Source organism: Triturus cristatus, chromosome 1_1 (assembly GCF_964204655.1).
Source record: "Triturus cristatus chromosome 1_1, aTriCri1.1, whole genome shotgun sequence".
Lineage (NCBI taxonomy): Eukaryota > Metazoa > Chordata > Amphibia > Caudata > Salamandridae > Triturus > Triturus cristatus.
Genome location: NC_140579.1, coordinates 44,165,034 through 44,190,538, shown reverse-complemented (window position 1 = coordinate 44,190,538; position 25,505 = coordinate 44,165,034). Strand labels below are relative to the sequence as shown.

The 25,505-nt window shown below is 45.7% G+C and overlaps 1 protein-coding gene across 1 annotated transcript in view; it reads right to left on the bottom strand.

Annotated features, from left to right (window-relative positions):
• The window catches only part of LOC146869315 (complement C4-like), a 529,345-nt gene that overhangs the window by 175,492 nt on the left and 328,348 nt on the right, over nucleotides 1–25,505 (bottom strand). The window contains exon 26 of the mRNA XM_085634104.1: nucleotides 1,255–1,330. Coding sequence (XP_085490230.1) covers nucleotides 1,255–1,330 — 76 coding nt within the window. The remainder of the gene's footprint in view (nucleotides 1–1,254; nucleotides 1,331–25,505) is intronic.

Genomic DNA, 25,505 nt, shown 5'->3' with positions numbered 1-25,505 from the left:
GCAATAATGAAGAACCTTCACCTGAGCTCCTAACACACCTGGGACTGTATTACACATAGTACCATGAGGAAACAACAGGCGTGTGCCTACTTTCTGCACTCCTGGGGCACGTTGGTATTAAAGAACGGGCTGAAGATGCACAGCCCCTTCCCTAATACAGTTTGTGCTAGTGCTACATGTGCACAAGCGCGATATTAAGGGAGCATTCCTCATTTTCATGGTAGTATAGCCCATGCAATTGAGTAAACACTTAACCTCTGCGCCAATGTGCTATTATAGGCGCTGGCACATATGCAAAGCAGCAGTCAGGGGTCTGTCTGTGTGCCACAAAGAGGTGGCACGCATTCAGTGTGATTCCCCCTTCCAAGGGTTCTACTTGAATATAGGGGAAAGTGGCTCCCAAGGTCCCTCCAGACATCCCCTGTTGGTGGGTGCTGTCACTTATTGTCCCTTATTGAAAGGCGGTCTGCATAGCTGCTATACGGTGAAAGATGGACTGATAGCTTCTGCTGGCCCGCCTTTCACTAACGTGCTGCCCTTAGGCCAGATGTTAGCTTGCAGCTGTACTGAGGGTACCATATGAACAAAAATAGGACGCGCTCACCTGGTCAATGCCTGGTGCACCAAATACATTGTGGTGCGGACCAGCGCATAATAAGGCCCATGGGGCTCAGCTAATGGTGTTTAAATGAGGGCCTGGTGAATGGACCAGTAATCAATCTGGGACTGAGCCACTGATCGACCTAGACTAAGACTGAGCCACTAAAAGACCAAGCCAATTATGGTCCTTTGACTGAGGCAATGATGGACTGGGACCGAGCCACTAATGGACCCGGAACGAAGACAATGATGCTGCAGGAACTGCCGGGTCTGACACAATAATGGACATAGGACAGAGCCATTGGTGAACCAAAATTAGAGGTAATGATGGTTCTGGGACTGAGCCAATAACACGTTTGGGACAGAGACAACAATGGGCCTCGAAATTTGCCACTTGTGAATCTGAGACTGAGGCTATGATGGACACACATCTGAGCTAGTGATGGACCTAGGACTTAGTCAACAGAGAAACATCTGGGACCAAGTTAATGATGAAACAAGAGAATGTGAAATAATGATAATCTTGGGACGAAATAATGGTGGTTGGCTTACTGAGCCAGTGATATATTTGATAACTTAATATGTAGCCTGGCAATGCAATGATCTAGAATTCAGTAGGCCAAATAAGTAAGGTGCAGGAAGCATAAAACTGACCAGGTGCTGCTAGGAGTGGTTTTCCAAGCTCCATATGACCCATCTTCTTTCCTAAAAGTCAAGAGTCGCGCGTGACCTGAAAAGAAGCAAGAAAGCATTAATAGAGACAGTTAGGCTGTATTTGTATCCATCAGAACAGTTATACAGAATGCATTTCAATGCAGCTGTGGTCCATTACATTATACACTTCAGGCAGCAGTGCAGACATTGGAAATATAGAGAAAATCCAGCACATTATGAGCTGGAAGGACTGTGCACTGATGATCATGTTACTAACCTTTGGTAATGCCTAATCTGGTAGAGACTTTGTCTAGCTGCAGATTCCTGACCTTAGAATTATTCCCAAGCGTCATACTGGATCTGGAATGTTTTTGGGAGCAGTACCTCTGCGCCCCGATAGGTGCAATCAGTTACTCCCATGGCATCGCCGGCGCTGGAAGTGACGTGCATTGCCTATGTAGGTGACACCCAAACTTCAGTTTCTTTTCGTAACTTTCCAAGCCAGGAGCGCAGAGCCACGAAGAACGCTGACACTGGTGTGTGAAACTAGGGCCCTGAAAGGGAAACAGCCTTGTACCTAAAAATCTGTTCACAGAGTGGGGAGGAGGATAGCCGCAGATTCCTTATCTTAGAATAGATATCCAAGCACTACATCTCCGGAGGTGGCTCTGAAATCCTGATTTAGAGTAGAAAGTCCCGCACGACCAAACAGGCAAACTGCCTATCCCAATGGAACTGATGGTCTAGGCAGTAGTGTTTTGTGAACATGTGCAACAAAGCCCACGTGGCAGCTTGACAGTTGTCCAGGATCGGAACTCTGTGTGCTAACGCAGTGGTCGCAGCCTTTGTTCTGGTGGAATGAGCATGCAAGCCCTCCGGGGGTTGCTTCTTGGCCAGAGCGTAGCAGCTCTTAATGCAGAACACAATCAATGCGGAGATGGTTCGTTTCTGCATGACCTTCCCTTTCTGGGCTCCGAAATACCCCACGAAGAGTTGATCGTCCACCCAGAATGGCTGTGTGAGGTTAAGGTAGAACAACAGCACTCTTTTTGGGTTGAACCAGTAGAGTCTCTTGTCTTCCTTAGAAGGATGACGAAGAGAGTAAAGAGTAGGCAAGGTAATGAGCTGTCCTACTTGCAATGGGGAGGCCACCTTCGGCAAGAAGAATGCTCGAGTCCGAAGGACCAGTTTGTCTGTGTAAAAGGAAATACATTGAGGCTAAAATGACAGCGCCTGCAGTTCACTGACCCTCCGGGCAGAAGTAATTGCCACCAGAAGGCTGTCTTGATGGACGAGGAGCCTAAGAGGGTAGTTATGAAGCAGCTCAAAAGTGGCGCATAGTTGAAAAGTGACAACCAAATTGAGGTCCCATTGAGGCGTAATGAAGAGAGCTGGAGGAAGCATGTGCTGAAGATCTTTAGGGAACCTATTCACAATAGGGGACTTCAAAAGGGAAGGTTGATCTTCCAGCTGCAGAAAAGCTGAGATAGCAGACATATAACCCTTCAACATGCTTAATGCAGAGCCCGGCTGGGCCAGGGTACTTATAAATAAAAGAACTTGGGAAAGGGGTGCAGATAAGGGCTCGAACTGTTTGTCTGTTCACCATGCCACAAACGTGCTCCAATGGCTGACGTATACCATTTTCATGGAGGGACCGTAAGCTGCCAAAAGAACATTACATATTTCGGGCAGAAGGTCAAAAGCCATCAACTGTCACTGCACAATCTCCACACATGAAGGCAGAGCATTGACCGGTTCTGGTGGGGAAACCTCCCCTGCTGCAGCGACAGGAGATCTTCCAGAAGAGGCAGCCTGATTGGAGGACCGATGGACAAACTCAACAGCTCGGAATACCTGACTCTCCGAGCCCAGTCCGGAGCCACCAGAATGAGTTGGACCCGGTCGTTCATGATCTTCTTGAGAACTCTGTCCAGGAGTGGTACTGGCGTAAAGGTGTACAGGAGGCCTGAGCTCCACTCGAGATGAAAAGCATTTACAAGTGAGAGTCATCTTGGAAACAAAGCGTTTACAAGTGAGAGTCATCTTGGAAACAAAGCGTTTACAAGTGAGAGTCATCTTGGAAACAAAGCGTTTACAAGTGAGAGTCATCTTGGAAACAAAGCGTTTACAAGTGAGAGTCATCTTGGAAACTCCAATACAACAAGAACAATGTTCCCCTAAGGGGAAGTGCAGGCCTCTTCTTCCTTGGCAATTTGAAGAAAGCTATCGACTGCTTGCCTGTTATAGAGAAATTAATTTAGTTTATTATTGACAACAATGAGATTATACTCAGAATATATACAAACCCATTTAGCAACACATTGTTTCAAAAGGTGCTCCAAGAAACAATGCAGTGACTGTGAATGTGTGAATTAAAGTACATATGTGCAATCTACAGTGCATATAACAATTGCTTTACACGCTAATGGCTGAGGAAACAATTATCACACTTATCACGCTAGTAAATATGCAGGTAAATAAAGAATAAAACAGGTGCACCGTAAACTCCAGTATAGGACAAATCCACAATAATGTTTGCAACACAAGTGACTCAGCAATCAAAGTGTTTTAATTAGAACACAACCATAGGTCTTCTAGCGCATGTAAGATATTGATATCACAATGCCATAACTTGTTTGTATGAATTAACAGATTTCTTTATTCATTCTTAAAAGTTTCTTTTGACAGGCTATGACTGCAGTCAAAATGCGTTAATAAGAAGATCATGAATAATGGTTGTGTTCTAATATTTTTTCTGATAATATGAGTGCTGAGTCACTTGTGTTGCATACAATGCATAATGTAGGAAAGTGCCCCTTTTGGACATGGTCACCCCCACCTTTTGCCTGGTATCTGATGCCATTTTGACAGGAGTGCACTGGGTTCCTGCTATCCCAGTCCCCTGTGCCAGCTTTCTTTCCATAAACTGTACAATTGTTCCCCCCATTATTATTATTATTATTTAGAAGTTTATAAAGCGCGCAGCTACCCCCGGTGGGGGTGTCCCGGCGCTGACAACAGGAGAAATGAGAACGTCAGGGAAGGTGGAAACTGAGAAAAGAATGTGATTAAAGGCAAGAGAAGAACCAGGTCTTCAATTTCCTACGGAATATGGGTTCAGAAGACAAGAATCTGAGTTCCAATGGCAATCGATTCCAGAGCTTGGAGGTGGCTACGGCAAAGGCTCTGCCGCCAATACGTGTCAGGCGGAATCGGGGGCAGAACATCAGGCGAAGATGGTTGGATCTGAGATTCCGGGAACTCTGGGAGAACCTCAGTCTGTGCCTTAAATATGCAGGGCCTCGACCATTAAGAGCTCTGAAGGCAAGAACAAGGGCTTTAAATTGAATTCGATATCTCACAGGCAACCAATGCAGCTTCGTCAGATAAGGTGAAATAGAATGGCGGTATGGGGTATTACCAATACCATCAGCACCTCCTGTAAGACCCTAGTAAAGGGCACCCCTTGTACCTAGGGCAGGGCAGCTAAAGAGTGTCTCTAAGGGCTGCAGCATGTAGTGTGCAACCCTAATAGACCCCTCAGCACCAACATGCAAATTGCCATTGCAGGCTTTGTGCCATGGTGAAGAGAAAAGTGAAAATACAACATAAAACTCATCCCTCTGTGCCATGCCTGTAGACACTGCATACAGTATAGGTAAGCCACCACACCAGCAGGCCCTACAGCCCTAAGGCAAGGTCCACTATACTACATGTGTGGCCATATCTGCATGAGCAAGTATGCCCCCTGTGATCTCTAAGTAAATTCTTAGATATCACAAGTGAACAGTTAAGCCATTCTAAGTACATGTGATGGACTCTGGTAAAAACGAGTTTTCCAGTGACATGATAGCTTCACTGAAATCTATGGTATCAAACACGTTATATTTTTAAACCCACTCTGATTCCAGTGGTGGATTTATTAATGCCTTCACCCAGAGGGTAACCTAGATGGGCCCCCTGAAAACCTACCATCTACTAGTGTGCTGACTGGCTGGTGCAGACCAGCCGGCCACCATAAACCCCCCTGCAGGTGAGAGCCTACGCTCTCTGAGGGAAGAAACAATGCCTGCTCTGGCCAGAGGTGTTGTCACCTCCTCCAAGCAGGATGGCTAAGAAATCAGCATATCAAGGCAGGAGGCTTCAAAGACCTCTGCCGCCTTTGATAAGTGACTGCAGGATCAGCAGGCAGAGGAAATGCCAACCCCCTGCCCTGGGCCCATTTGGCACCAGAACAGGCAGGAAATTTGATATGCAGGGAGGCGTGGTGCACTACCAACCAGTCACACCCCTAAGGTGACCTGCTTGATAGACCCCCCTTTAGGAAAATTCCACCAACTTGGTGATGGCAGAATTAGGAACTCCGGGACACAGAAAGTGGTCATATTGGCGGTGTAGTGACCCCCAAGGGAAAGTAGCCCATTGGCTACCATCTTTCACTCCCCTTAACGCCCCAAAATCTAGTATTTAGGGAAGCCCCTGGCACCAGGAAAGGAGATTCTGATGACCTAAGAAGAAGAAAGACACTGAAGAGCTGGAAAGACCTAGAACTGCGGGGTAGCAACTGACCTGCCGGCCTGTCAGCTGTCACTCCTCGAATTTGCAGATGAAGTGGCAGCGCGGCCCATAGGGGCAAGCATAACCCACTGTGTGGAAGTCAAGGTGCAGTAAAGCTCCATCTTGTACGCGTGAGGCTGTGCAGCTCGTGGTAGTCAATAGCCATGGCAACGACTTGTCTCCATGTATGTGCCACTTTCCCCATTGGGCTGACACAGCGAGTTGATCTGCGCCACCTGCCGCTGTGTGTCATTTCTTCCATCTGAACAGAAGCCCTCCGTTGCCTGTCTTGAAGGCTGAGAGTGGCCAGCGCAGCACAGGTAAACTCTACTCTGCGGCAGAGGCGGGGTTTTTGCCAAAATTTGCACTCCAAGCGGAGGGTGGAGTGACAAAAACTTAGTGAACACTGCCAGCGGAGCGTAGTTTAGCACCCAGCCTTACTAAAGACACCACTGCACCAGAGTTCGAAAGCCAAAGAAGAAGTGTATCCACGGTGTCCCTACGTTCAACTGTAGTGTCCCCCCAGTCCTAGATTGCAGCCTCTTTTTCCCAGGACCGTTTCCCCTTGAAACCAACGGGGCACCCAATGCCATAAAGCACCTCTTGCACCGGGACACCCCAGAGCCTGCCGAGGTGATGTGTTGGTGCTATCTTGGACCTTGCACTATACTTACCTTAACTCCAGAAGACTGGCCCTGTAAATTGCTGCTAAGTACCCGTATGCAATATATGTGTTTTTGCCCATAGGATAACAATACCGTATTAGAGACAATACAAGTTACCTACCTGTTTTTTTAAAAACTCCTATTTTAAGGGGCATAGCCAGGTGCTGCAAGATGGTGGGTAGGCTTTAGGACTGCTCCTCAGGGAGACTCACAATCCAGTAACGCCACTGCCATCTGCGCCTTCAAGGGTTTATTTGTAGTGGCTCTGGGATGGGAAAGATGGCAGTACTGATTGAACAGTGTATTAACATATCCCGTGCCTTGCAAGCTTGCCTACTGACTGTGAGCCTCTCAGGCCCGCAGGGCCTGCAACGTGGCCTGTGGTTGAAGTAGAGTGTCTACTAGCTCAGCGGAGCAGCTTGGATTCTGGCGACCAAGCAGGTATGGCCCTAGCACCTAGGAGACCAGCAGAGGAGGTGCCTGGGAGCCTGGGTGGCCTTCGGGCAGGCGACAGGTCTCCGTGGCTTGTGCGGTGAGTGGAGGTGGAGGTGGAGGATGGTGGTCCAGATACTGACCCCCTTGGGCCTCTGACTTATCTCCTGTGGCCGCCTCCTATACAGTAGCTGGAAATTGGGCTCGGGCAGGCAAGGGACCCACGTGGTCGCTGGCCTGGTTAGCAGGCAGCTCTCTGCCTTCCTGTTGCTGCTTCCCCCCTTTCTCTCCTTTGCATTTGGAGAGTGGGGCTGTGGCCTGATCATGTGAGGAGGTGGGGTAAAAGAGCCCCATGCGGGCATGTTGGCTGGGCCTCAGATGGCTGGATCGATCGCCCATATTGTGCCCTTTATGAGCAGCGGCTGAAGCTCCTAACATGGGTAAGCCACAGGACCTTCATGTTGGATGGCCCTGAACCCCCTGTGGCCAGATTCTCCGGGGGAGGGGGCGCCCTCCTCCCCTTAAACATTACTTAAGGAGCAGTGAAATGGGAGCCATTCTAGTGCCTGGGGGGCACTTATGGGGGACTAGGCCCAGTATAATCTGATGTGCTGATATCTGGTAGCTCTGAATGAGGCATTGCAGGACGCAGTCACATTGGTGGAGGTGAAGTGACCCGTATCTATATTACATTGGATGACTGGCCTGTTTCCTGACTGGGAGTGGCCGAGAAGCTTCTGAGGTGGACACTCCCCTCTGCTCTTTATTGCTAGGAGCATAGCCGGAAGCAGCACAAAGAAGGCAGCCTTGAGACTATTCGTGCCCCTCTGGCACAGGGAACAGGGAAGTGGTGGGTCCTGCAACGGGAGGAACAGGCTCCATATGCCATGCTGTGCCCTGCTTCATATGTGAAGATGTTCTGGCGCAGACTAGTACGTGGCTGCTGAGGCCGTGTGGTGTGAGACTGGGAGTGGGAGTCCCGCCAATGTTTGGACATTCCTGCCTGGTTGGACTGCTCGTGCGGCTCCACTACTCAGAGTGTGGGGGACTGGCGTGTACGCACTGGTCATCTGTCATCTCCACTGTGCTTCCCGGATTGCTGAACCTGGGCAAGGCTGCTTGCTGGTGGAATTGACAACATGGGTCACAGAGGAGGCAGTAGCAGCACCGACCCGATATCGAGATGAGCAACTCTGTTGTGTCCTGACCTCTGCCACACCCTCATCTGAGCCGACTACCGACCTTACACTGGACAAGATACTTGCTGCTATAGTGGTTACCCGCCAAGATTTGCAGACTAGGTTGGATGCAGTAGCGAATGAACTGGGGCTGGTACATGAAGACCACGGTAAACTAGCGGACCGCGTCACCCATAATGAACAGGATATCACAGAACTGCGTCCCACAATGAAGGATCTGGTGGGCCAGATACATTCCCTTACCACAAAGGTGCAGGAATTGGAGGCACATGCGAAGGACACAGAGGGGCGCTCCCGTTGCAAAAATCTCCGCATTGTGGGCATCCCCGAGGGAGTGTAAGGTTCTGACCCTGTGCAGTTTTTGGAGTCCTGGCTCTCACAGAAGGTGGCTCCTGGATTGCTGTCCGATCACTACTCTATTGAACGTGCCCACCAGGTCCCAGCGCGGTGGCCTCCGGTGGGGGACTCTCCTTGTCCTGTAAGTGATTGCACTGTGACCTGTGGGCACCGCACTCCGCACCGCCTCGCTTCACTTCGCCACCCTTGTCTCAACGACGCTGTCGCTGCTGCTGACTTCGACACCATGACTGCATCGTAAGTTCCTCAACGCACCGTCTCTTCCCACACAGCAGTCTGGGCTGACCGACGCCAACTCCCGCTAACTGGCTCTGTCGCTTGCACCGCAACCTGCCAGCACCACATCGAGCACCACCTCGCCCTGCACCGTACACCTTGGTCTCACCAACGCCATCTGGACGATCGTCACTGAGCCGCTGCCTACAATGCATCGAGAGGGCACCGCACCCTGCACCGCTTCCATTTTGCAATGCAACCGAGAAGGTTGCCACAACCAGCTTGCATCCACGTGTCAGCCTCAACGAGAAAGGTACTGTTAACAAGTCTGTCCACGCTTTCGCTTGCCCGAACCGACGTGGTCAGCTGGAACTGTTAGACTCTGTTGTTATCAGCTTAGCCGTAGCCCTGGACAGAGCTACCGACTGGTACGAACTGTGTTTTTAAGATATTTCTGCAATTTTAAGGATATCTTGCCAAGTATATAATTTTATATACTGTATTGAGCATTTTTATGGTTTTGGTCTTGTTTTGGATATATAAAAATATTGGATATTTTTCTAAACTGGTGGAGTGACCTTTTGAAGTGTTTTGACTTTATTACTGTTGGTTATGTGCAAATGCTTTATACACTGCCTATGAGATAAGCCTGACTGCTCATGACAAGCTACCAAAGGGGTGAACAGGGGTTATTTTAGGAGTGTAACTCCCTTACCCTGACTAGGAAGAAGGGTCCCTACTTGGACAAAGGTAGCTACATCTGCCAACTAGAGATCCTCATTTCTAACATCTCCCGTTTACATCAAATGTTAGAGCTTTCCCGGGTTCAGTGGCCTTAAGCGGCTTGCTGAAGCTGAAGAAGGCTTTCAACGCGGTGGAGTGGGAGTACCCTTTTTTGACCTTGACCGCCTTTGGCATCTCGGGGAGACAACAAAGTCTCATACATCTCCTTTACACCGAGGCTACTGTCTGAGTTAAAATTGGTCAGTGTATTTCCCCTCCCTTCTCAGTAACACGGGGACGGAACAGGGCTGTCCACTGCCACCCCTGCTCTTCGCCCTGACAATGGAGAATTTGGCCCAATGACTACGACAACAGGACCAACCCTGGGGCATTCCGCCAAAAGGGGATACACGTTGTCTCGTTATATGTGGATGATATGTTGAGATATATATAAGGGACATTCAAGAGGGCATAGATGGAATATTGACCATGCTGTAGGAATTTCGAGCTGCTTTAGGGCTAGCGGTGAACTGGGCTAAGTCCTCCTTGTTCCCCTTACATCCGGACTTCCCAAACGGCATTATGTGGTCGATGCCTACCTGGTGCTTTGGAAACCCCGCACACTCCGCTACCTCAGGATAAACATAAATCATGAGACACAAGACATAATCGATGGCAATGTTACCAGGGCTATAGGCTTGTTACCGCCTCAGATGGCGTTCTGGGGTACGCTACCACTCACAGTGCAGGGCCAAGTCTCATTGGCAAAGATGGCGATGCTGCCTAGACTGCTGTACCTTTTTTCATAACCTCCTGGTTCACCTCCCTAAATCTAGCTTTCACACACTACACTCAGCTCTAGGAAGCCTTATCTGGAACAAAGGGAAGAGGCGCATCGTGCTCCGTAAACTGCAGTTGCCTGCAGAACAGAGGGAGCCCCTAACTTTGAGCATTGTTATCTGGCGGTGCAGCTGCAATGGCATACGTGCTGGCTGGCAGGTTGCCTTACAGAGGAACTGGGCCTTCCTGACATTTCCCAGCCACGGCAAATAGTCCATCATGCCTTTCTACCTAGTGCCAGACTCTTTCTGCATACGAATAGTTTGTTTTGGATTGCATATATCAGTCTACACCTCAGTTTGCTACTCATGCCGCGTGTACCCTGTTACTCCCCTGAAATTCCATTGAATTCTCTTGAGCCTTTTGGGAGCATGCTGGGTAGAGCAGGGGTAAAGGCCTGGGAGTGAACCCCCTACGGGCACTATTCCAAGATGGTGTCCTATTGCCCTATGAACAGTTGCAAGAGAAGTATGACATTCCGGCGGTACACTTCCTAACTTATGGCAGTCTGCTGGTGCTACTGGAGGGTGATGACGACGGGCTATCAACCTATTCACAGGAGCTCCTGGGCAGGGCTTGGACCTGTGAGGGTTTCATTAAATGGTAGAAGCAGTTCAGATGTGGTGACTGCTGACTGACGCACCTCAGTGAAGACATTGGTCTTGACAGCCACATTTGGTAGATGAAGGTCCATGATCTCAGCTGCCTTCCTCACCACCTTAGCGAATGAGACTCCCTCCAGCATAGCCACGGTAGGAAGAGAAACCAAGCCATTATCTGGGGAGGTGTCCAGTCCTCTGGCATCCACCAGATCCTCACACCTGGTGTCCCCGGTGGTATCTGGGGCTGGTATTCATCAGGGTCCAGTGGCCCCTCCCAATAATCCCCAAGTCCTAGCTCACGGGCTTTGACCTTGAGGTCTGCTCCCAATCAGCGACAAAGTTGGCACTGGGCGACGCACATCCAGCTCTGTATTATAGTTGAGATGAGTATGTGGACTGTGCCCCCAGTGGATCGCTCCGACTCCAAGAAACTCAGAGAGGCACGGAGATGGCCCTGGTGCAGGCTCAACTGTGGTGCCAGACCTTGAATCCTGAGTTCCCTCGTCTCGTTGGATGACTTGACAGGACGGGGCAAAGTCGAAGATCTCTTCACCTACTTACTCTTTTTCCATTTGTGTGACTTACTTGACGCCCGGATGACTTCGATTGTGACAACGATTGCTGGGAGTGACTCTGCAACTAATGCTGGGACTTCCTCTCAACCGGGATCAAGATCATTGCGGCATCGCACGTCAAGTAGTGAGGAGCTTGAGGGACCTCTCCCTAAAGGCTTTGGGGTGCATGGTGCCAAATTGGCTCACATCTTGGCATCGTGGTCAAGCTCAAGTCACCAAACATAGGCGAGGTGTGAGCCCGTCATTGACCTTTGTCAGTGGCAGGTACCACATTGCTTGAAATGAACGAATATCAAGCTTTTAATGTCAATGATTTTTCAGCAAGCAATGGGGTAACCCAGTATCCCTCAGAACCTGGGCAGACTTATATCAAAATTACAATGGTTCTGTCGGGTAAAACCATATCCTGCTGGATATACAGCAAGATGTCTGAATGAATCAGAAGTGACACAAAGACCAAGAAACCTCAATATCCTTATATGAATTCATTCATTTATGAATTTTTTCATCAAAAATCATTTGCAAAGGCCATCACAATACAGAGACATCACAAATAATGACCAAAGTAAAACTTAATGCTCAGTGAAATAAGTGCAAAACAAAATACAGTGTAATTGTACAAAAATATATATTATTATTGGCCAGCAAAACCAAAATTCATAGTAGTCATGCACACTAAAGCAATTCAATAGTTAAGGCAGGCTCTAAAGACTGGTCCGGGGAAATTGTCGACGTTTCAACCCTGTTGATGCACTACTAGTAAGTCGGTGCGGGTCTTCATCAGGACAAAAGTAACAAAAAGATGGCCTGTGGAGAATAAATTAACTTAAAGTCAGAAGTGTTACAGGAAACTGAAAAACTACCACTCAAGGGTAATTTGAGGTGGTGTCCCACTCACCTATATTCTGGGCGGGGTATTCAATCCTTTCCGCAGATAAATGATTGAATGTATCTATAAATGAGTAGAATAGATTCAAAATTCCTACTCAACAGACTCGTAAAATTACAGAGCTATTAATATAGACTCAAATAGTATTCGTGGCAATTGAAGCTCACCTCAATACTGAACGTCGTGCTTATGACTCTGTCACGAAATTAATAATTTGTCTATTGCTTCTCGAGAATGGTCCAAGGCGATCCAATCTAAAAGCCATTAAATTAAAAGGATACATATTATGTAATAAATCATACTCGTATCCAACTATTCTTCATTTACATAGTACTATTAAAATTGTTATCAAAGAAGTGCTAATGATGCTCACCTCTTGAAGCTCAAATGAGGCGAGAAAACGTCACTCAAATTGCTGTTACACTCGATCTGTCAAATAAAGATTGTGAATTAGGTATACGCTATTCTAGCTTAGCTTAATGTTATGGCTGTTCCAGAAGAGCTCTAGGTCCTGAGATTACCTGAGTCCGAGTGATTGAGAGGAACGGCATGCAAACGTCTCAGCTCGCCCGTGTCTGCGAAAGACGCGTTCGAAACGAGCATTGCATATATAACATCCATTGCGCATGCATCACTGCGTCCATTGGCTGTTGCTAGGAAGCGACGTCTATGCACGTCTTCACGTGATCGTTGTCTTGACAACATTGAACGCCCAAGGTTCATATCCTTGCCAAACCCTCGTCAATTACTTGATCGTTACATCAAACGGGCACTGTTCTGAGGTGAGCTCCCTATGCCGCGAAAAAGGAAACACGGGCCGCCATACGTTAAAAGCAGCACCCTCATTCTGTTGATCCTAATGCGCTTGTGCGCCATTTAGGCGTTACGGGGCAACCGGAAACAATTATCCGTGATACTTATCGAGTATGCACACAAGGTGCTCTCGATCTACAAACTATGTATATGCCAAGAGAAGACAATCTCGCCATGAGTGAGATGACACGGGAAAATTCCCTTGGAAACATTGTCATGTGATTTGCGATGTTATTCGTAAAGTCATATATCTCACATTTTCCAAAACGATAATTGACAAATGTTGTTCATACATAAAAGACAATCCTTTCAGATTCTGGTGTTAAAGCAATTCAATCATGTTACAATTGAAGTTACAATTTTCAGCATAACTTCATACAAGTAGTTGGTCACATATGGATCTGTAACAATTTATCAATAACCGGTCTACTAGGAAAAAGATAAAAATAATAATAAACTCCCATCTGGAAAAACAATACGGAAATCATTATATATTGCCAGATTTGTAAAATTGTATAGTCATTGTGAATTATACATTACATACATAGTGGGAGGTGTAGATTCGTTAACATATGTTAGGTGGAAACTACCAACCGTACAATTGATCCTACATTTTCAAATGCTAACCAGAACTAGATTATAATTGCCCCATCTGTCTTGTTGTCTCCTCCATCTCGTTCAGCCCGTGGTCTATCAGGTCAAGCTGATGTATCCATCTACATTCTTTATAGTTCAAGCACCTCGTGACTGAACCACCCCTTACACTAGGAATAATCTTCTCAAGTACCCACCATGTAAGATTGTGTGGAGCGTGTTGGTGTGTCATATAATGATCAACTAAGGGTGCCCCTTGTACCTTACATCTTATCCTGCTCATATGCTGTAAGATCCTCACTTTCACTTTCTGAGTGGTTTGTCCAACGTATATACACCCGCAGGGACATCTGATGGCATATATAACGTTGGTACTGTTACAATTTGTAAAGTGTGAGAGTGTATACGTTCTGTTGGCGTGTTCAAATGTAGTGCCCACATAGCATAACTCACAGGCCTTGCACTGTCCACATTTGTGATGTCCAGTTACTGGAGGAAGACCAAAGTGACCTCTGAGGTCCAATGGTTTTGGTTCATCAAAATATGCACTGACCAATGTGTCTTTGATGTTTTTCCCCCTCTTGAAGGCAAAAATGGGGTTCTGTGTGGTCTGGATTTCACTTGCAACCAGGTTCCAATATTTCTTTACGATCCCTTTTATTTCGTTACTCCTGGTGTTAAATGTGGTGACACAAACCATTTTGTCTGTTTCTTTAGTTTTCTGATGGATCTCCAAAAGTTGTTCCCGGGGGCAATACCAGGCACGTTTTTTGGCTCGTTTAAGTAGTCCGGTAGGGTATCCCCTCTCTTTCAGACGGTTAGTTAATATCTCGGACTCCTTGAAATAGTCGGTTCTCCTTGAACAATTTCTTCTGAGTCTGAGATATTGCCCATACGGGAGGTTATCTCGCAAACTGCGTGGATGGTGCGACTGATATTTCAATAGTGAATTCCTCTCCATTGGTTTGCGGTACAAATCGCTGTACACAAAACCTTCTTCGACTCGGAAGGTTACATCCAAGAAATCAATGGCCTTGTTGTTACTGGTCATAGTAAACTTGATGTCATCAGATCTCATATTCAGCCAAGAGAAGAATTCATTCAAATTCTCATTACTTCCAGTCCAGATCATTATGACGTTGTCGATATATCTTTTCCATACCGAGATCGAATTGAGGTATGGATTTGCATGATTGTATAGATGTTCCTCCTCATAATAATCCATATAGATGTTCGCCAGGCTCGGCGCATAGGTTGCGCCCATGGCTACTCCTTTACATTGGAAGTAAAACTGTCTTTTAAATACAAAGAAATGTTTGTTCATGGCAATCTCGAGTAGGGAGATTAGAAAGTCTGTGGGGATCCAATGAGGCCTTGGTCTGGTGTCTAAAGTTGTTCTGATGACTCGCAGTGCAGTATCTTGAGGAATCGATGTATAAAGTGATGATACATCCAGCGTAACCAAAATTTGAGTTCGTATATCATACGCTTGGCCTTCCAGTAGTTGAATAATATGCATTGTGTCCCTGACAAACGATTTTGTCTGAGGAACAAATGGTTGCAAAAAATGGTCTATAAATTGGTTGAGTGGTTCCAATATAGACCCGCAACCAGATACAATTGGCCTGCCGGGTGGTTTAACAATCCGCTTATGAATCTTCGGCAGCGTATAAATCGTTGGTATTCTCGGTTCCTTTTTGTTTAGAAAATCATGCTCTGATTGGCTCAAAAAACCATCAGCAAGACCTTTCTTGGTAACTCTTGCTATCAAAGATGTAAGTACAGGGGTAGGGGCAGGCCAATTGTATCTGGCTGCGGGTCTATATTGGAACCACTCAACCAATTTATAGACCATTTTTTGCAACCATTTGTTCCTCAGACAAAATCGTTTGTTAGGGACACAATGCATATTATTCAACTACTGGAAGGCCAAGCGTATGATATACAAACTCAAATTTTGGTTACGCTGGATGTATCATCACTTTATACATCGATTCCTCAAGATACTGCACTGCGAGTCATCAGAACAACTTTAGACACCAGACCAAGGCCTCATTGGATCCCCACAGACTTTCTAATCTCCCTACTCGAGATTGCCATGAACAAAAATTTCTTTGTATTTAAAAGACAGTTTTACTTCCAATGTAAAGGAGTAGCCATGGGCGCAACCTATGCGCCGAGCCTGGCGAACATCTATATGGATTATTATGAGGAGGAACATCTATACAATCATGCAAATCCATACCTCAATTCGATCTCGGTATGGAAAAGATATATCGACGACGTCATAATGATCTGGACTGGAAGTAATGAGAATTTGAATGAATTCTTCTCTTGGCTGAATATGAGATCTGATGACATCAAGTTTACTATGACCAGTAACAACAAGGCCATTGATTTCTTGGATGTCACCTTCCGAGTCGAAGAAGGTTTTGTGTACAGCGATTTGTACCGCAAACCAATGGAGAGGAATTCACTATTGAAATATCAGTCGCACCATCCTCGCAGTTTGCGAGATAACCTCCCGTATGGGCAATATCTCAGACTCAGAAGAAATTGTTCAAGGAGAACCGACTATTTCAAGGAGTCCGAGATATTAACTAACCGTCTGAAAGAGAGGGGATACCCTACCGGACTACTTAAACAAGCCAAAAAACGTGCCTGGTATTGCCCCCGGGAACAACTTTTGGAGATCCATCAGAAAACTAAAGAAACAGACAAAATGGTTTGTGTCACAACATTTAACACCAGGAGTAACGAAATAAAAGGGATCGTAAAGAAATATTGGAACCTGGTTGCAAGTGAAATCCAGACCACACAGAACCCCATTTTTGCCTTCAAGAGGGGGAAAAACATCAAAGACACAGTGGTCAGTGCATATTTTGATGAACCAAAACCATTGGACCTCAGAGGTCACTTTGGTCTTCCTCCAGTAACTGGACATCACAAATGTGGACAGTGCAAGGCCTGTGAGTTATGCTATGTGGGCACTACATTTGAACACGCCAACAGAACGTATACACTCTCACACTTTACAAATTGTAACAGTACCAACGTTATATATGCCATCAGATGTCCCTGCGGGTGTATATACATTGGACAAACCACTCAGAAAGTGAAAGAGAGGATCTTACAGCATATGAGCAGGATAAGATGTAAGGTACAAGGGGCACCTTTAGTTGATCATTATATGACACACCAACACGCTCCACACAATCTTACATGGTGGGTACTTGATAAGATTATTCCTAGTGTAAGGGGTGGTTCAGTCACGAGGTGCTTGAACTATAAAGAATGTAGATGGATACATCAGCTTGACCTGATAGACCACGGGCTGAACGAGATGGAGGAGACAACAAGACAGATGGGGCAATTATAATCTAGTTCTGGTTAGCATTTGAAAATGTAGGATCAATTGTACGGTTGGTAGTTTCCACCTAACATATGTTAACGAATCTACACCTCCCACTATGTATGTAATGTATAATTCACAATGACTATACAATTTTACAAATCTGGCAATATATAATGATTTCCGTATTGTTTTTCCAGATTGGAGTTTATTATTATTTTTATCTTTTTCCTAGTAGACCGGTTATTGATAAATTGTTACAGATCCATATGTGACCAACTACTTGTATGAAGTGATGCTGAAAATTGTAACTTCAATTGTAACATGATTGAATTGCTTTAACACCAGAATCTGAAAGGATTGTCTTTTATGTATGAACAACATTTGTCAATTATCGTTTTGGAAAATGTGAGATATATGACTTTACGAATAACATCGCAAATCACATGACAATGTTTCCAAGGGAATTTTCCCGTGTCATCTCACTCATGGCGAGATTGTCTTCTCTTGGCATATACATAGTTTGTAGATCGAGAGCACCTTGTGTGCATACTCGATAAGTATCACGGATAATTGTTTCCGGTTGCCCCGTAACGCCTAAATGGCGCACAAGCGCATTAGGATCAACAGAATGAGGGTGCTGCTTTTAACGTCTGGCGGCCCGTGTTTCCTTTTTCGCGGAATAGGGAGCTCACCTCAGAACAGTGCCCGTTTGATGTAACGATCAAGTAATTGACGAGGGTTTGGCAAGGATATGAACCTTGGGCGTTCAATGTTGTCAAGACAACGATCACGTGAAGACGTGCATAGACGTCGCTTCCTAGCAACAGCCAATGGACGCAGTGATGCATGCGCAATGGATGTTATATATGCAATGCTCGTTTCGAACGCGTCTTTCGCAGACACGGGCGAGCTGAGACGTTTGCATGCCGTTCCTCTCAATCACTCGGACTCAGGTAATCTCAGGACCTAGAGCTCTTCTAGAACAGCCATAACATTAAGCTAAGCTAGAATAGCGTATACCTAATTCACAATCTTTATTTGACAGATCGAGTGTAACAGCAATTTGAGTGACGTTTTCTCGCCTCATTTGAGCTTCAAGAGGTGAGCATCATTAGCACTTCTTTGATAACAATTTTAATAGTACTATGTAAATGAAGAATAGTTGGATACGAGTATGATTTATTACATAATATGTATCCTTTTAATTTAATGGCTTTTAGATTGGATCGCCTTGGACCATTCTCGAGAAGCAATAGACAAATTATTAATTTCGTGACAGAGTCATAAGCACGACGTTCAGTATTGAGGTGAGCTTCAATTGCCACGAATACTATTTGAGTCTATATTAATAGCTCTGTAATTTTACGAGTCTGTTGAGTAGGAATTTTGAATCTATTCTACTCATTTATAGATACATTCAATCATTTATCTGCGGAAAGGATTGAATACCCCGCCCAGAATATAGGTGAGTGGGACACCACCTCAAATTACCCTTGAGTGGTAGTTTTTCAGTTTCCTGTGACACTTCTGACTTTAAGTTAATTTATTCTCCACAGGCCATCTTTTTGTTACTTTTGTCCTGATGAAGACCCGCACCGACTTACTAGTAGTGCATCAACAGGGTTGAAACGTCGACAATTTCCCCGGACCAGTCTTTAGAGCCTGCCTTAACTATTGAATTGCTTTAGTGTGCATGACTACTATGAATTTTGGTTTTGCTGGCCAATAATAATATATATTTTTGTACAATTACACTGTATTTTGTTTTGCACTTATTTCACTGAGCACTAAGTTTTACTTTGGTCATTATTTGTGATGTCTCTGTATTGTGATGGCCTTTGCAAATGATTTTTGATGAAAAAATTCATAAATTAATGAATTCATATAAGGACATTGAGGTTTCTTGGTCTTTGTGTCACTTCTGATTCATTCAGACATCTTGCTGTATATCCAGCAGGATATGGTTTTACCCGACAGAACCATTGTAATTTTGATATAAGTCTGCCCAGGTTCTGAGGGATACTGGGTTACCCCATTGCTTGCTGAAAAATCATTGACATTAAAAGCTTGATATTCGTTCATTTCAAGCAATGTGGTACCTGCCACTGACAAAGGTCAATGACGGGCTCACACCTCGCCTATGTTTGGTGACTTGTGCTTGACCACGATGCCAAGATGTGAGCCAATTTGGCACCATGCACCCCAAAGCCTTTAGGGAGAGGTCCCTCAAGCTCCTCACTACTTGACGTGCGATGCCGCAATGATCTTGATCCCGGTTGAGAGGAAGTCCCAGCATTAGTTGCAGAGTCACTCCCAGCAATCGTTGTCACAATCGAAGTCATCCGGGCGTCAAGTAAGTCACACAAATGGAAAAAGAGTAAGTAGGTGAAGAGATCTTCGACTTTGCCCCGTCCTGTCAAGTCATCCAACGAGACGAGGGAACTCAGGATTCAAGGTCTGGCACCACAGTTGAGCCTGCACCAGGGCCATCTCCGTGCCTCTCTGAGTTTCTTGGAGTCGGAGCGATCCACTGGGGGCACAGTCCACATACTCATCTCAACTATAATACAGAGCTGGATGTGCGTCGCCCAGTGCCAACTTTGTCGCTGATTGGGAGCAGACCTCAAGGTCAAAGCCCGTGAGCTAGGACTTGGGGATTATTGGGAGGGGCCACTGGACCCTGATGAATACCAGCCCCAGATACCACCGGGGACACCAGGTTTGAGGATCTGGTGGATGCCAGAGGACTGGACACCTCCCCAGATAATGGCTTGGTTTCTCTTCCTACCGTGGCTATGCTGGAGGGAGTCTCATTCGCTAAGGTGGTGAGGAAGGCAGCTGAGATCATGGACCTTCATCTACCAAATGTGGCTGTCAAGACCAATGTCTTCACTGAGGTGCGTCAGTCAGGAGTCACCACATCTGAACTGCTTCTACCATTTAATGAAACCCTCACAGGTCCAAGCCCTGCCCAGGAGCTCCTGTGAATAGGTTGATAGCCCGTCGTCATCACCCTCCAGTAGCACCAGCAGACTGCCATAAGTTAGGAAGTGTCACTTCTGATTCATTCAGACATCTTGCTGTATATCCAGCAGGATATGGTTTTACCCGACAGAACCATTGTAATTTTGATTTAATGTCAATGAAGCAGAGAGAGCTGGAGAGTTGGTTACAGGCTTTGGAGCTCAGACCATGAAGGACTCCACCCCCCCCCCCCCCCCCCCACCAGGATTTGAGTCAATAGGATGGGGGCTTCAAAAGATTGGCAGAGGATGTTCTCTGCGTTCTCTCGTTCCTGTAGTGGATGAGATGGGCAGTGAGGTATTTGGGTCCAGTGGACCTAAAGGCTCTAAACACCAGTAGTAGGATCTGAAAAAGCATCCTCTTATGGATTGGTAGCCAATGGAATTTTTTCAGGGAAGCTGAAGCAGAGCTCAACTTAGGAAGTTGCAGCACCAAACCTGCAGTAGCATGTTGTGCCATCTGGAGCTTATGGTTTGACTGCTTGGAGCAGCCTGCGTAAAGACCAGTGCAGTAGTCAAGTCTTAAAGTAATTAGGGCGCAGGTAACAGTTTTCCTGGCTTTCAGAGGAAGAAGATAAAACATTTCTATTAGATTAAAACACATGCCAGCCGCTGCCACAGCTTGTTGGAGAAAAAGGAGGGTGATGTCAAATTTGACCCCTTGATTATTTGACAATTCCACGGTGAAAGGAGGGGTGTACACGGAGATGGGCCACCATTGGATAGAGGAGAACAGGTTTGATTTATGGAAAATCAGTTTTCAAATGTATCTGTGTTGCATTTGAGGTGATTGTTTTGCATCCAGAGTATGATATTGAAGAAGCGGTTTTTGGAAGTTGAGTTCAGAGCCGAAAGAACCTTTGTCTAAGGAAAGGATCAACTGTGTATCGTCAGCAAAGGCTGTAGTAGCGATTCTATATGAGACTATCAGGGAAATGAGGGGGGGCATATAAATATTGAATAGAGCATGGCTGAGGGATGAGCCCTGTAGAACTCCCATTGCAACTGGTCTTTCAGCTGACAAGAGTTTTCCTAAGGCTACCGTCAGGAAGGATTTGATCCAGGATAGAGCCTTGTGGGAGAAGCAAATTTCGTGGATACGCTCAAGGAGGGGGGTGTGAGAGATGTTATCAGACTTACTGTGGACATCCCTGCCACACCAGGAGACAGTCTCAAAAAATATGTTGACAAAAAGTTGCAAAAGAGTCAGTCAAAAAAGATTGGGGTAGTCTTCTCCAGGTATGCGTTGGCTGGTGCTGTAAGAAGATAACTGACATCAGCATGCCGAGGTTGCACTTAAATAGGCACAGCACATATCACTTCCAGCATGGAGCCTAACAATGCCACCTACTGGTGTGCCTGGGTGCTGCTCATGAAAGTTTTCTGGATCCAGTCTGACTAATGGGGACTATTCTTAGGTGAGCAATCTGCGGCTAGAAGTCTATCAGATTACTGGGTGTATGGATAGCTACAACATGTCACAGTTCTTATTGAAGTGGGTATGCTTATGTTGCTGGAGTAGTCCGGACTGGTGTTGGAAGGGAACCCCACGTATCAAGACCTAGCCTGACAGAACTTGCAGGTTACCCTAGCTATGGTAAAGGAAATAAGAGACCTACTAACAGCTTTCATAGTATCTCTTACAGACTATGCCTCGTACCCTCCCCTCACGGCACATCTCCACAAGCTATTAATTTTCCAGCTACACATGCTGTGATTGGAAACATAAGGAAGGCCTCTCATTTTGTATTGTGTATAAAACACATCAGGTAGATGCAGTATAGCCACATTATTTCTAACCCTCAAGAAAAAAAGTGAGTTCTGACCATATGTCTTCAAATAAGGACAGTGACGCCTTTGACATAGGACATGCTGGGCGTGCATATTTGCTAAATTTTGCATTGCCACACATGGGACTCCTTCTACAGATGTGACACCAGCCGTTCTAAAATAAATTTAGGAGGAACCTGTGGCACCTCCTGCAGTGTTTCTTGGCATGTGCTGCAACTGGCCATCTCTGCAGGGTCAACCCCAAACATTTTGCCGTGACCTTCTTTTTGCTTAAATTTATTTTTGTTGGCCCTAGGACTCTGTGCACTTTACCACTGTCAACCAGTGCTAAAGTGCTTGTGCTCTCTCCTCTAAACATAGTATCATTGACCTAATTGTCACATTTTATTTACTTATAGGTCCCTAATAAATTGTTACTACATGTACCCAGGGCCTCTAATCAAATGCTACTATTGGGCCTGCTGTACTGATTGTACCACCCACTTAAGCAGCCCTTTTAATATCTCTCAGGCCTGCCATTACAGCCTGTGCATGCAGTTTAAACAGCCATTTCAACCTTTTGCCAGGCCTAAACGTTTATTTTTTAATACATATAAGTCACCCCCAGGGTAGGCCCAAAAGAGCCACAGGACAGGGTGCAATGTATTTCAAAAGGAGGGCATGTAGTTTTAAGTTTTACATCTCCTGGTAGTAAAAAACTCTTGAATTAATTTCTTTCAATACTGCAAGGTCTGCCTCTCCTATTGGATAACACCGGAGTTACCTTATTACATTTAAATAAGCTGTATTTTCCAAAAGGGAGCAGGTAACCTGTTCATGGTTGGTGTCTTTAGAATTGTAATGCAAAATCCTAACTTATGGTGAAGTCGGATTTTAAATTACAATTTTGAAAATGCCACTGTTAGAAAGTTGGCATTTTCCTGCCTTAGCCATTTAGTGTCTGTAGCCTGTCTCTGGATCACATGACTGGGTATAGATGACAGTTGGACTTTGTGTATTCCTCCTAGACAGTCATACACATAGAGAGCTTAGGTGTGCCTGGATGGGCATTACTGGCAGGATGAAAAGGCGGACCTGGACACAGACCTACTCACACTTGAAGGGGCTACTTACCCCCAATAGTTAGTCTGGAGGCAGGACAAGGAACAAGGAGCCTGTGGACTTCGAAGAGCATTTCTAGAAGCCTTTCCAACCTTTCAGATGAAGGGTACCAGGTATAAAAACCTGTGACTATTCTGCCAGTAAGAAGGACTGCTGCGCTGCTGATGAGACTGCCACTCCGCTGGACTGCTGCTCTGCTGTGCTGGCCTGCTGCCTGCCTGTCTCCTGCCTGATGCAGAAGGATTTGGACCTGCACCTGAACCCAGGACTCTCGGAGTGACTCTAAGGGCTAGTCTGCTGGCTTCCTGTCCTGAGCAAGAGGGACATAACTGGCTACCAATCACCTGCACCATTACCCAGATCCAGCTTGATATAACCCCTGACCCCCAAGTGGTGCCACTCAGGTCCGCGACCCTTGGCGTGGCCTCAGCGAGACTGAATTGAAGTTTTTGCACTCTCCATGACTGGGCCAGTTGCAGCTCAATCCTTGTCCCTCGCACAGCCCGGAATGCGAATTTCCGTCAACCCGACCCTTCGTGCTATAGCTTCGATTACATGAATCGACAACGCAAAGCACCGGCCCGACCGTTCGTGGCAACAACAGGATCTTCACACTACAGGGATGGCCGCCCATGGTGCCCGGCCTGCTCTTCGCGCAGCATCGACGACCATCCGTGAAGCTTCCCTACTCCTTGCGGCCCCTTAACTGTGAAGAGGACTGTTGGCGCTGGACTGAGAAGGTAACTTTTCAGCGGGAATTACCGGGCCCTGTATTCGATCCACGTTCCATCGCGGTCAGCCTGAACTTGTGACTTTTTGTAGGTCTCACACAACCAGATAGCCATGGTTAGTGCTTTGTTGTGGTATTTTACCCTACATTTTTTTTTTAATTCATAACTGCGGTTATACTGATTGGATTTTTGGCTGTTTGGTCTTATTTTTTTTATTAAAAATAAGCGTTTTGTTCTAAAGCTGATGTGGGTTCCTTTTATAGTGTGTTTTCACTGTGTTACTGTTTCGAGTGTTGCACAAATACTTTATACATTGCCTCTGAGTCAAACCTGACTGCTCAGTGCCAAGCTACCCGAGGGTTGAGCACAGGTAAATTTAGGGTTTGCCTGTTACTTCACCGTGAGAACATTTATGATTGCTGCATGAGAAGGATTTCACACCCGTAAACCAATCACCCCATTTCTTACAGCATGGAATTGATCAAATCATGCTCAGGAAACTGCACAATTCTTGTCTTGTGCGCTGCCTTCGTGGAAGTGCTTAAAAGGGCACTTCTCACGGAATCCTACCCTGAATAGGGGGCTTCTCCCTTAGAACAAGGAAAATTCTCTTTATTCATAAGGAATAATGCCAACCTCCTTTTTCTAAGGATTTTAGTTGAGAAAGACTTACAAATATTGCAATCTGCTGGCCTATGTGTTGGATAACTGCAATAAATACACAGAGATTGTGGGTCATCAGTGTAAATCTTCTTGTTGCCACAAGATGAACACAGTTTAAATAAAGATTTATTTTCTTTGTTAGCCATGGTGACAGTTGGTTGCCAGATAAAATGAGCTCCCTGCTGGTCCAGAAAATATCATAATCTACCCTAAACAGAACTCACAGTACGTCAGTGCTAAAGACAGGGCTGATTTGAATTCAGGGCATATACTAACAATTTCAGGTTTACTGATATGTTAGACCAGAGATCTGACAGGAGACTCCCATTTACACGACATGCAGTAGAAATCTGAGCTATGGTGGCCTTTAGGGGGAGTAGGAGAGCTTAAGATTCCACCTCATTGGCTGAAGCTTGGGTTCTTTCTAATGAGGTGGTTATGCTATCAAAGATTCTATGCTGTTTAGGCCTATGGCCTTTTTTGAACAGTGTATAGTATGCTATATATATTTTACACTGTTTTCTGCTATGTTAGTGTACCAAGGATTCGCACCCTGACGACGGGCTTGATTACATAAAAGATCCAGGTGCACACGCATCAAAATAGCCAATAGCGAATCCTTAATTGCGATTTTTAAGGAATCGCAATTAAAGATTCGCTATTGGCTATGCATGTAGGAATCGCAAATAAATTAGCGATTCCTACAAATTCCTTAATTGAGACTCGCAATTAAGGAATTGCTTCCCATTAATTCCTATGGGCCTAGAGTCACATAGGAATGAATGGGAATTGCATGCCCAATTTGCGAGTATGTAGTCATGAAGCAGGCACGAAGGAGTTGATTTCACAACTTTATTAGTTGTAGGCTACACGGCAGACAGGAGACATAGGCAAATCTCCATTCAGCTCCAACCGCCCTCCAAACCTTTTGAATAAAACAAGCCCAGCAACCAGGCAACCATAGAAGATTCTAACAGGAATGACACCAGCATTAGAACATTGAGCTGCAACATAGGGCTACAGCACAAAGTAAAGTAATACAGAGAATACAACATATCCTCTTTTCTCAATAAAACGAAGAAAAAAATATATATATAAAACAACAAGCCAAGGAGCGTAAGA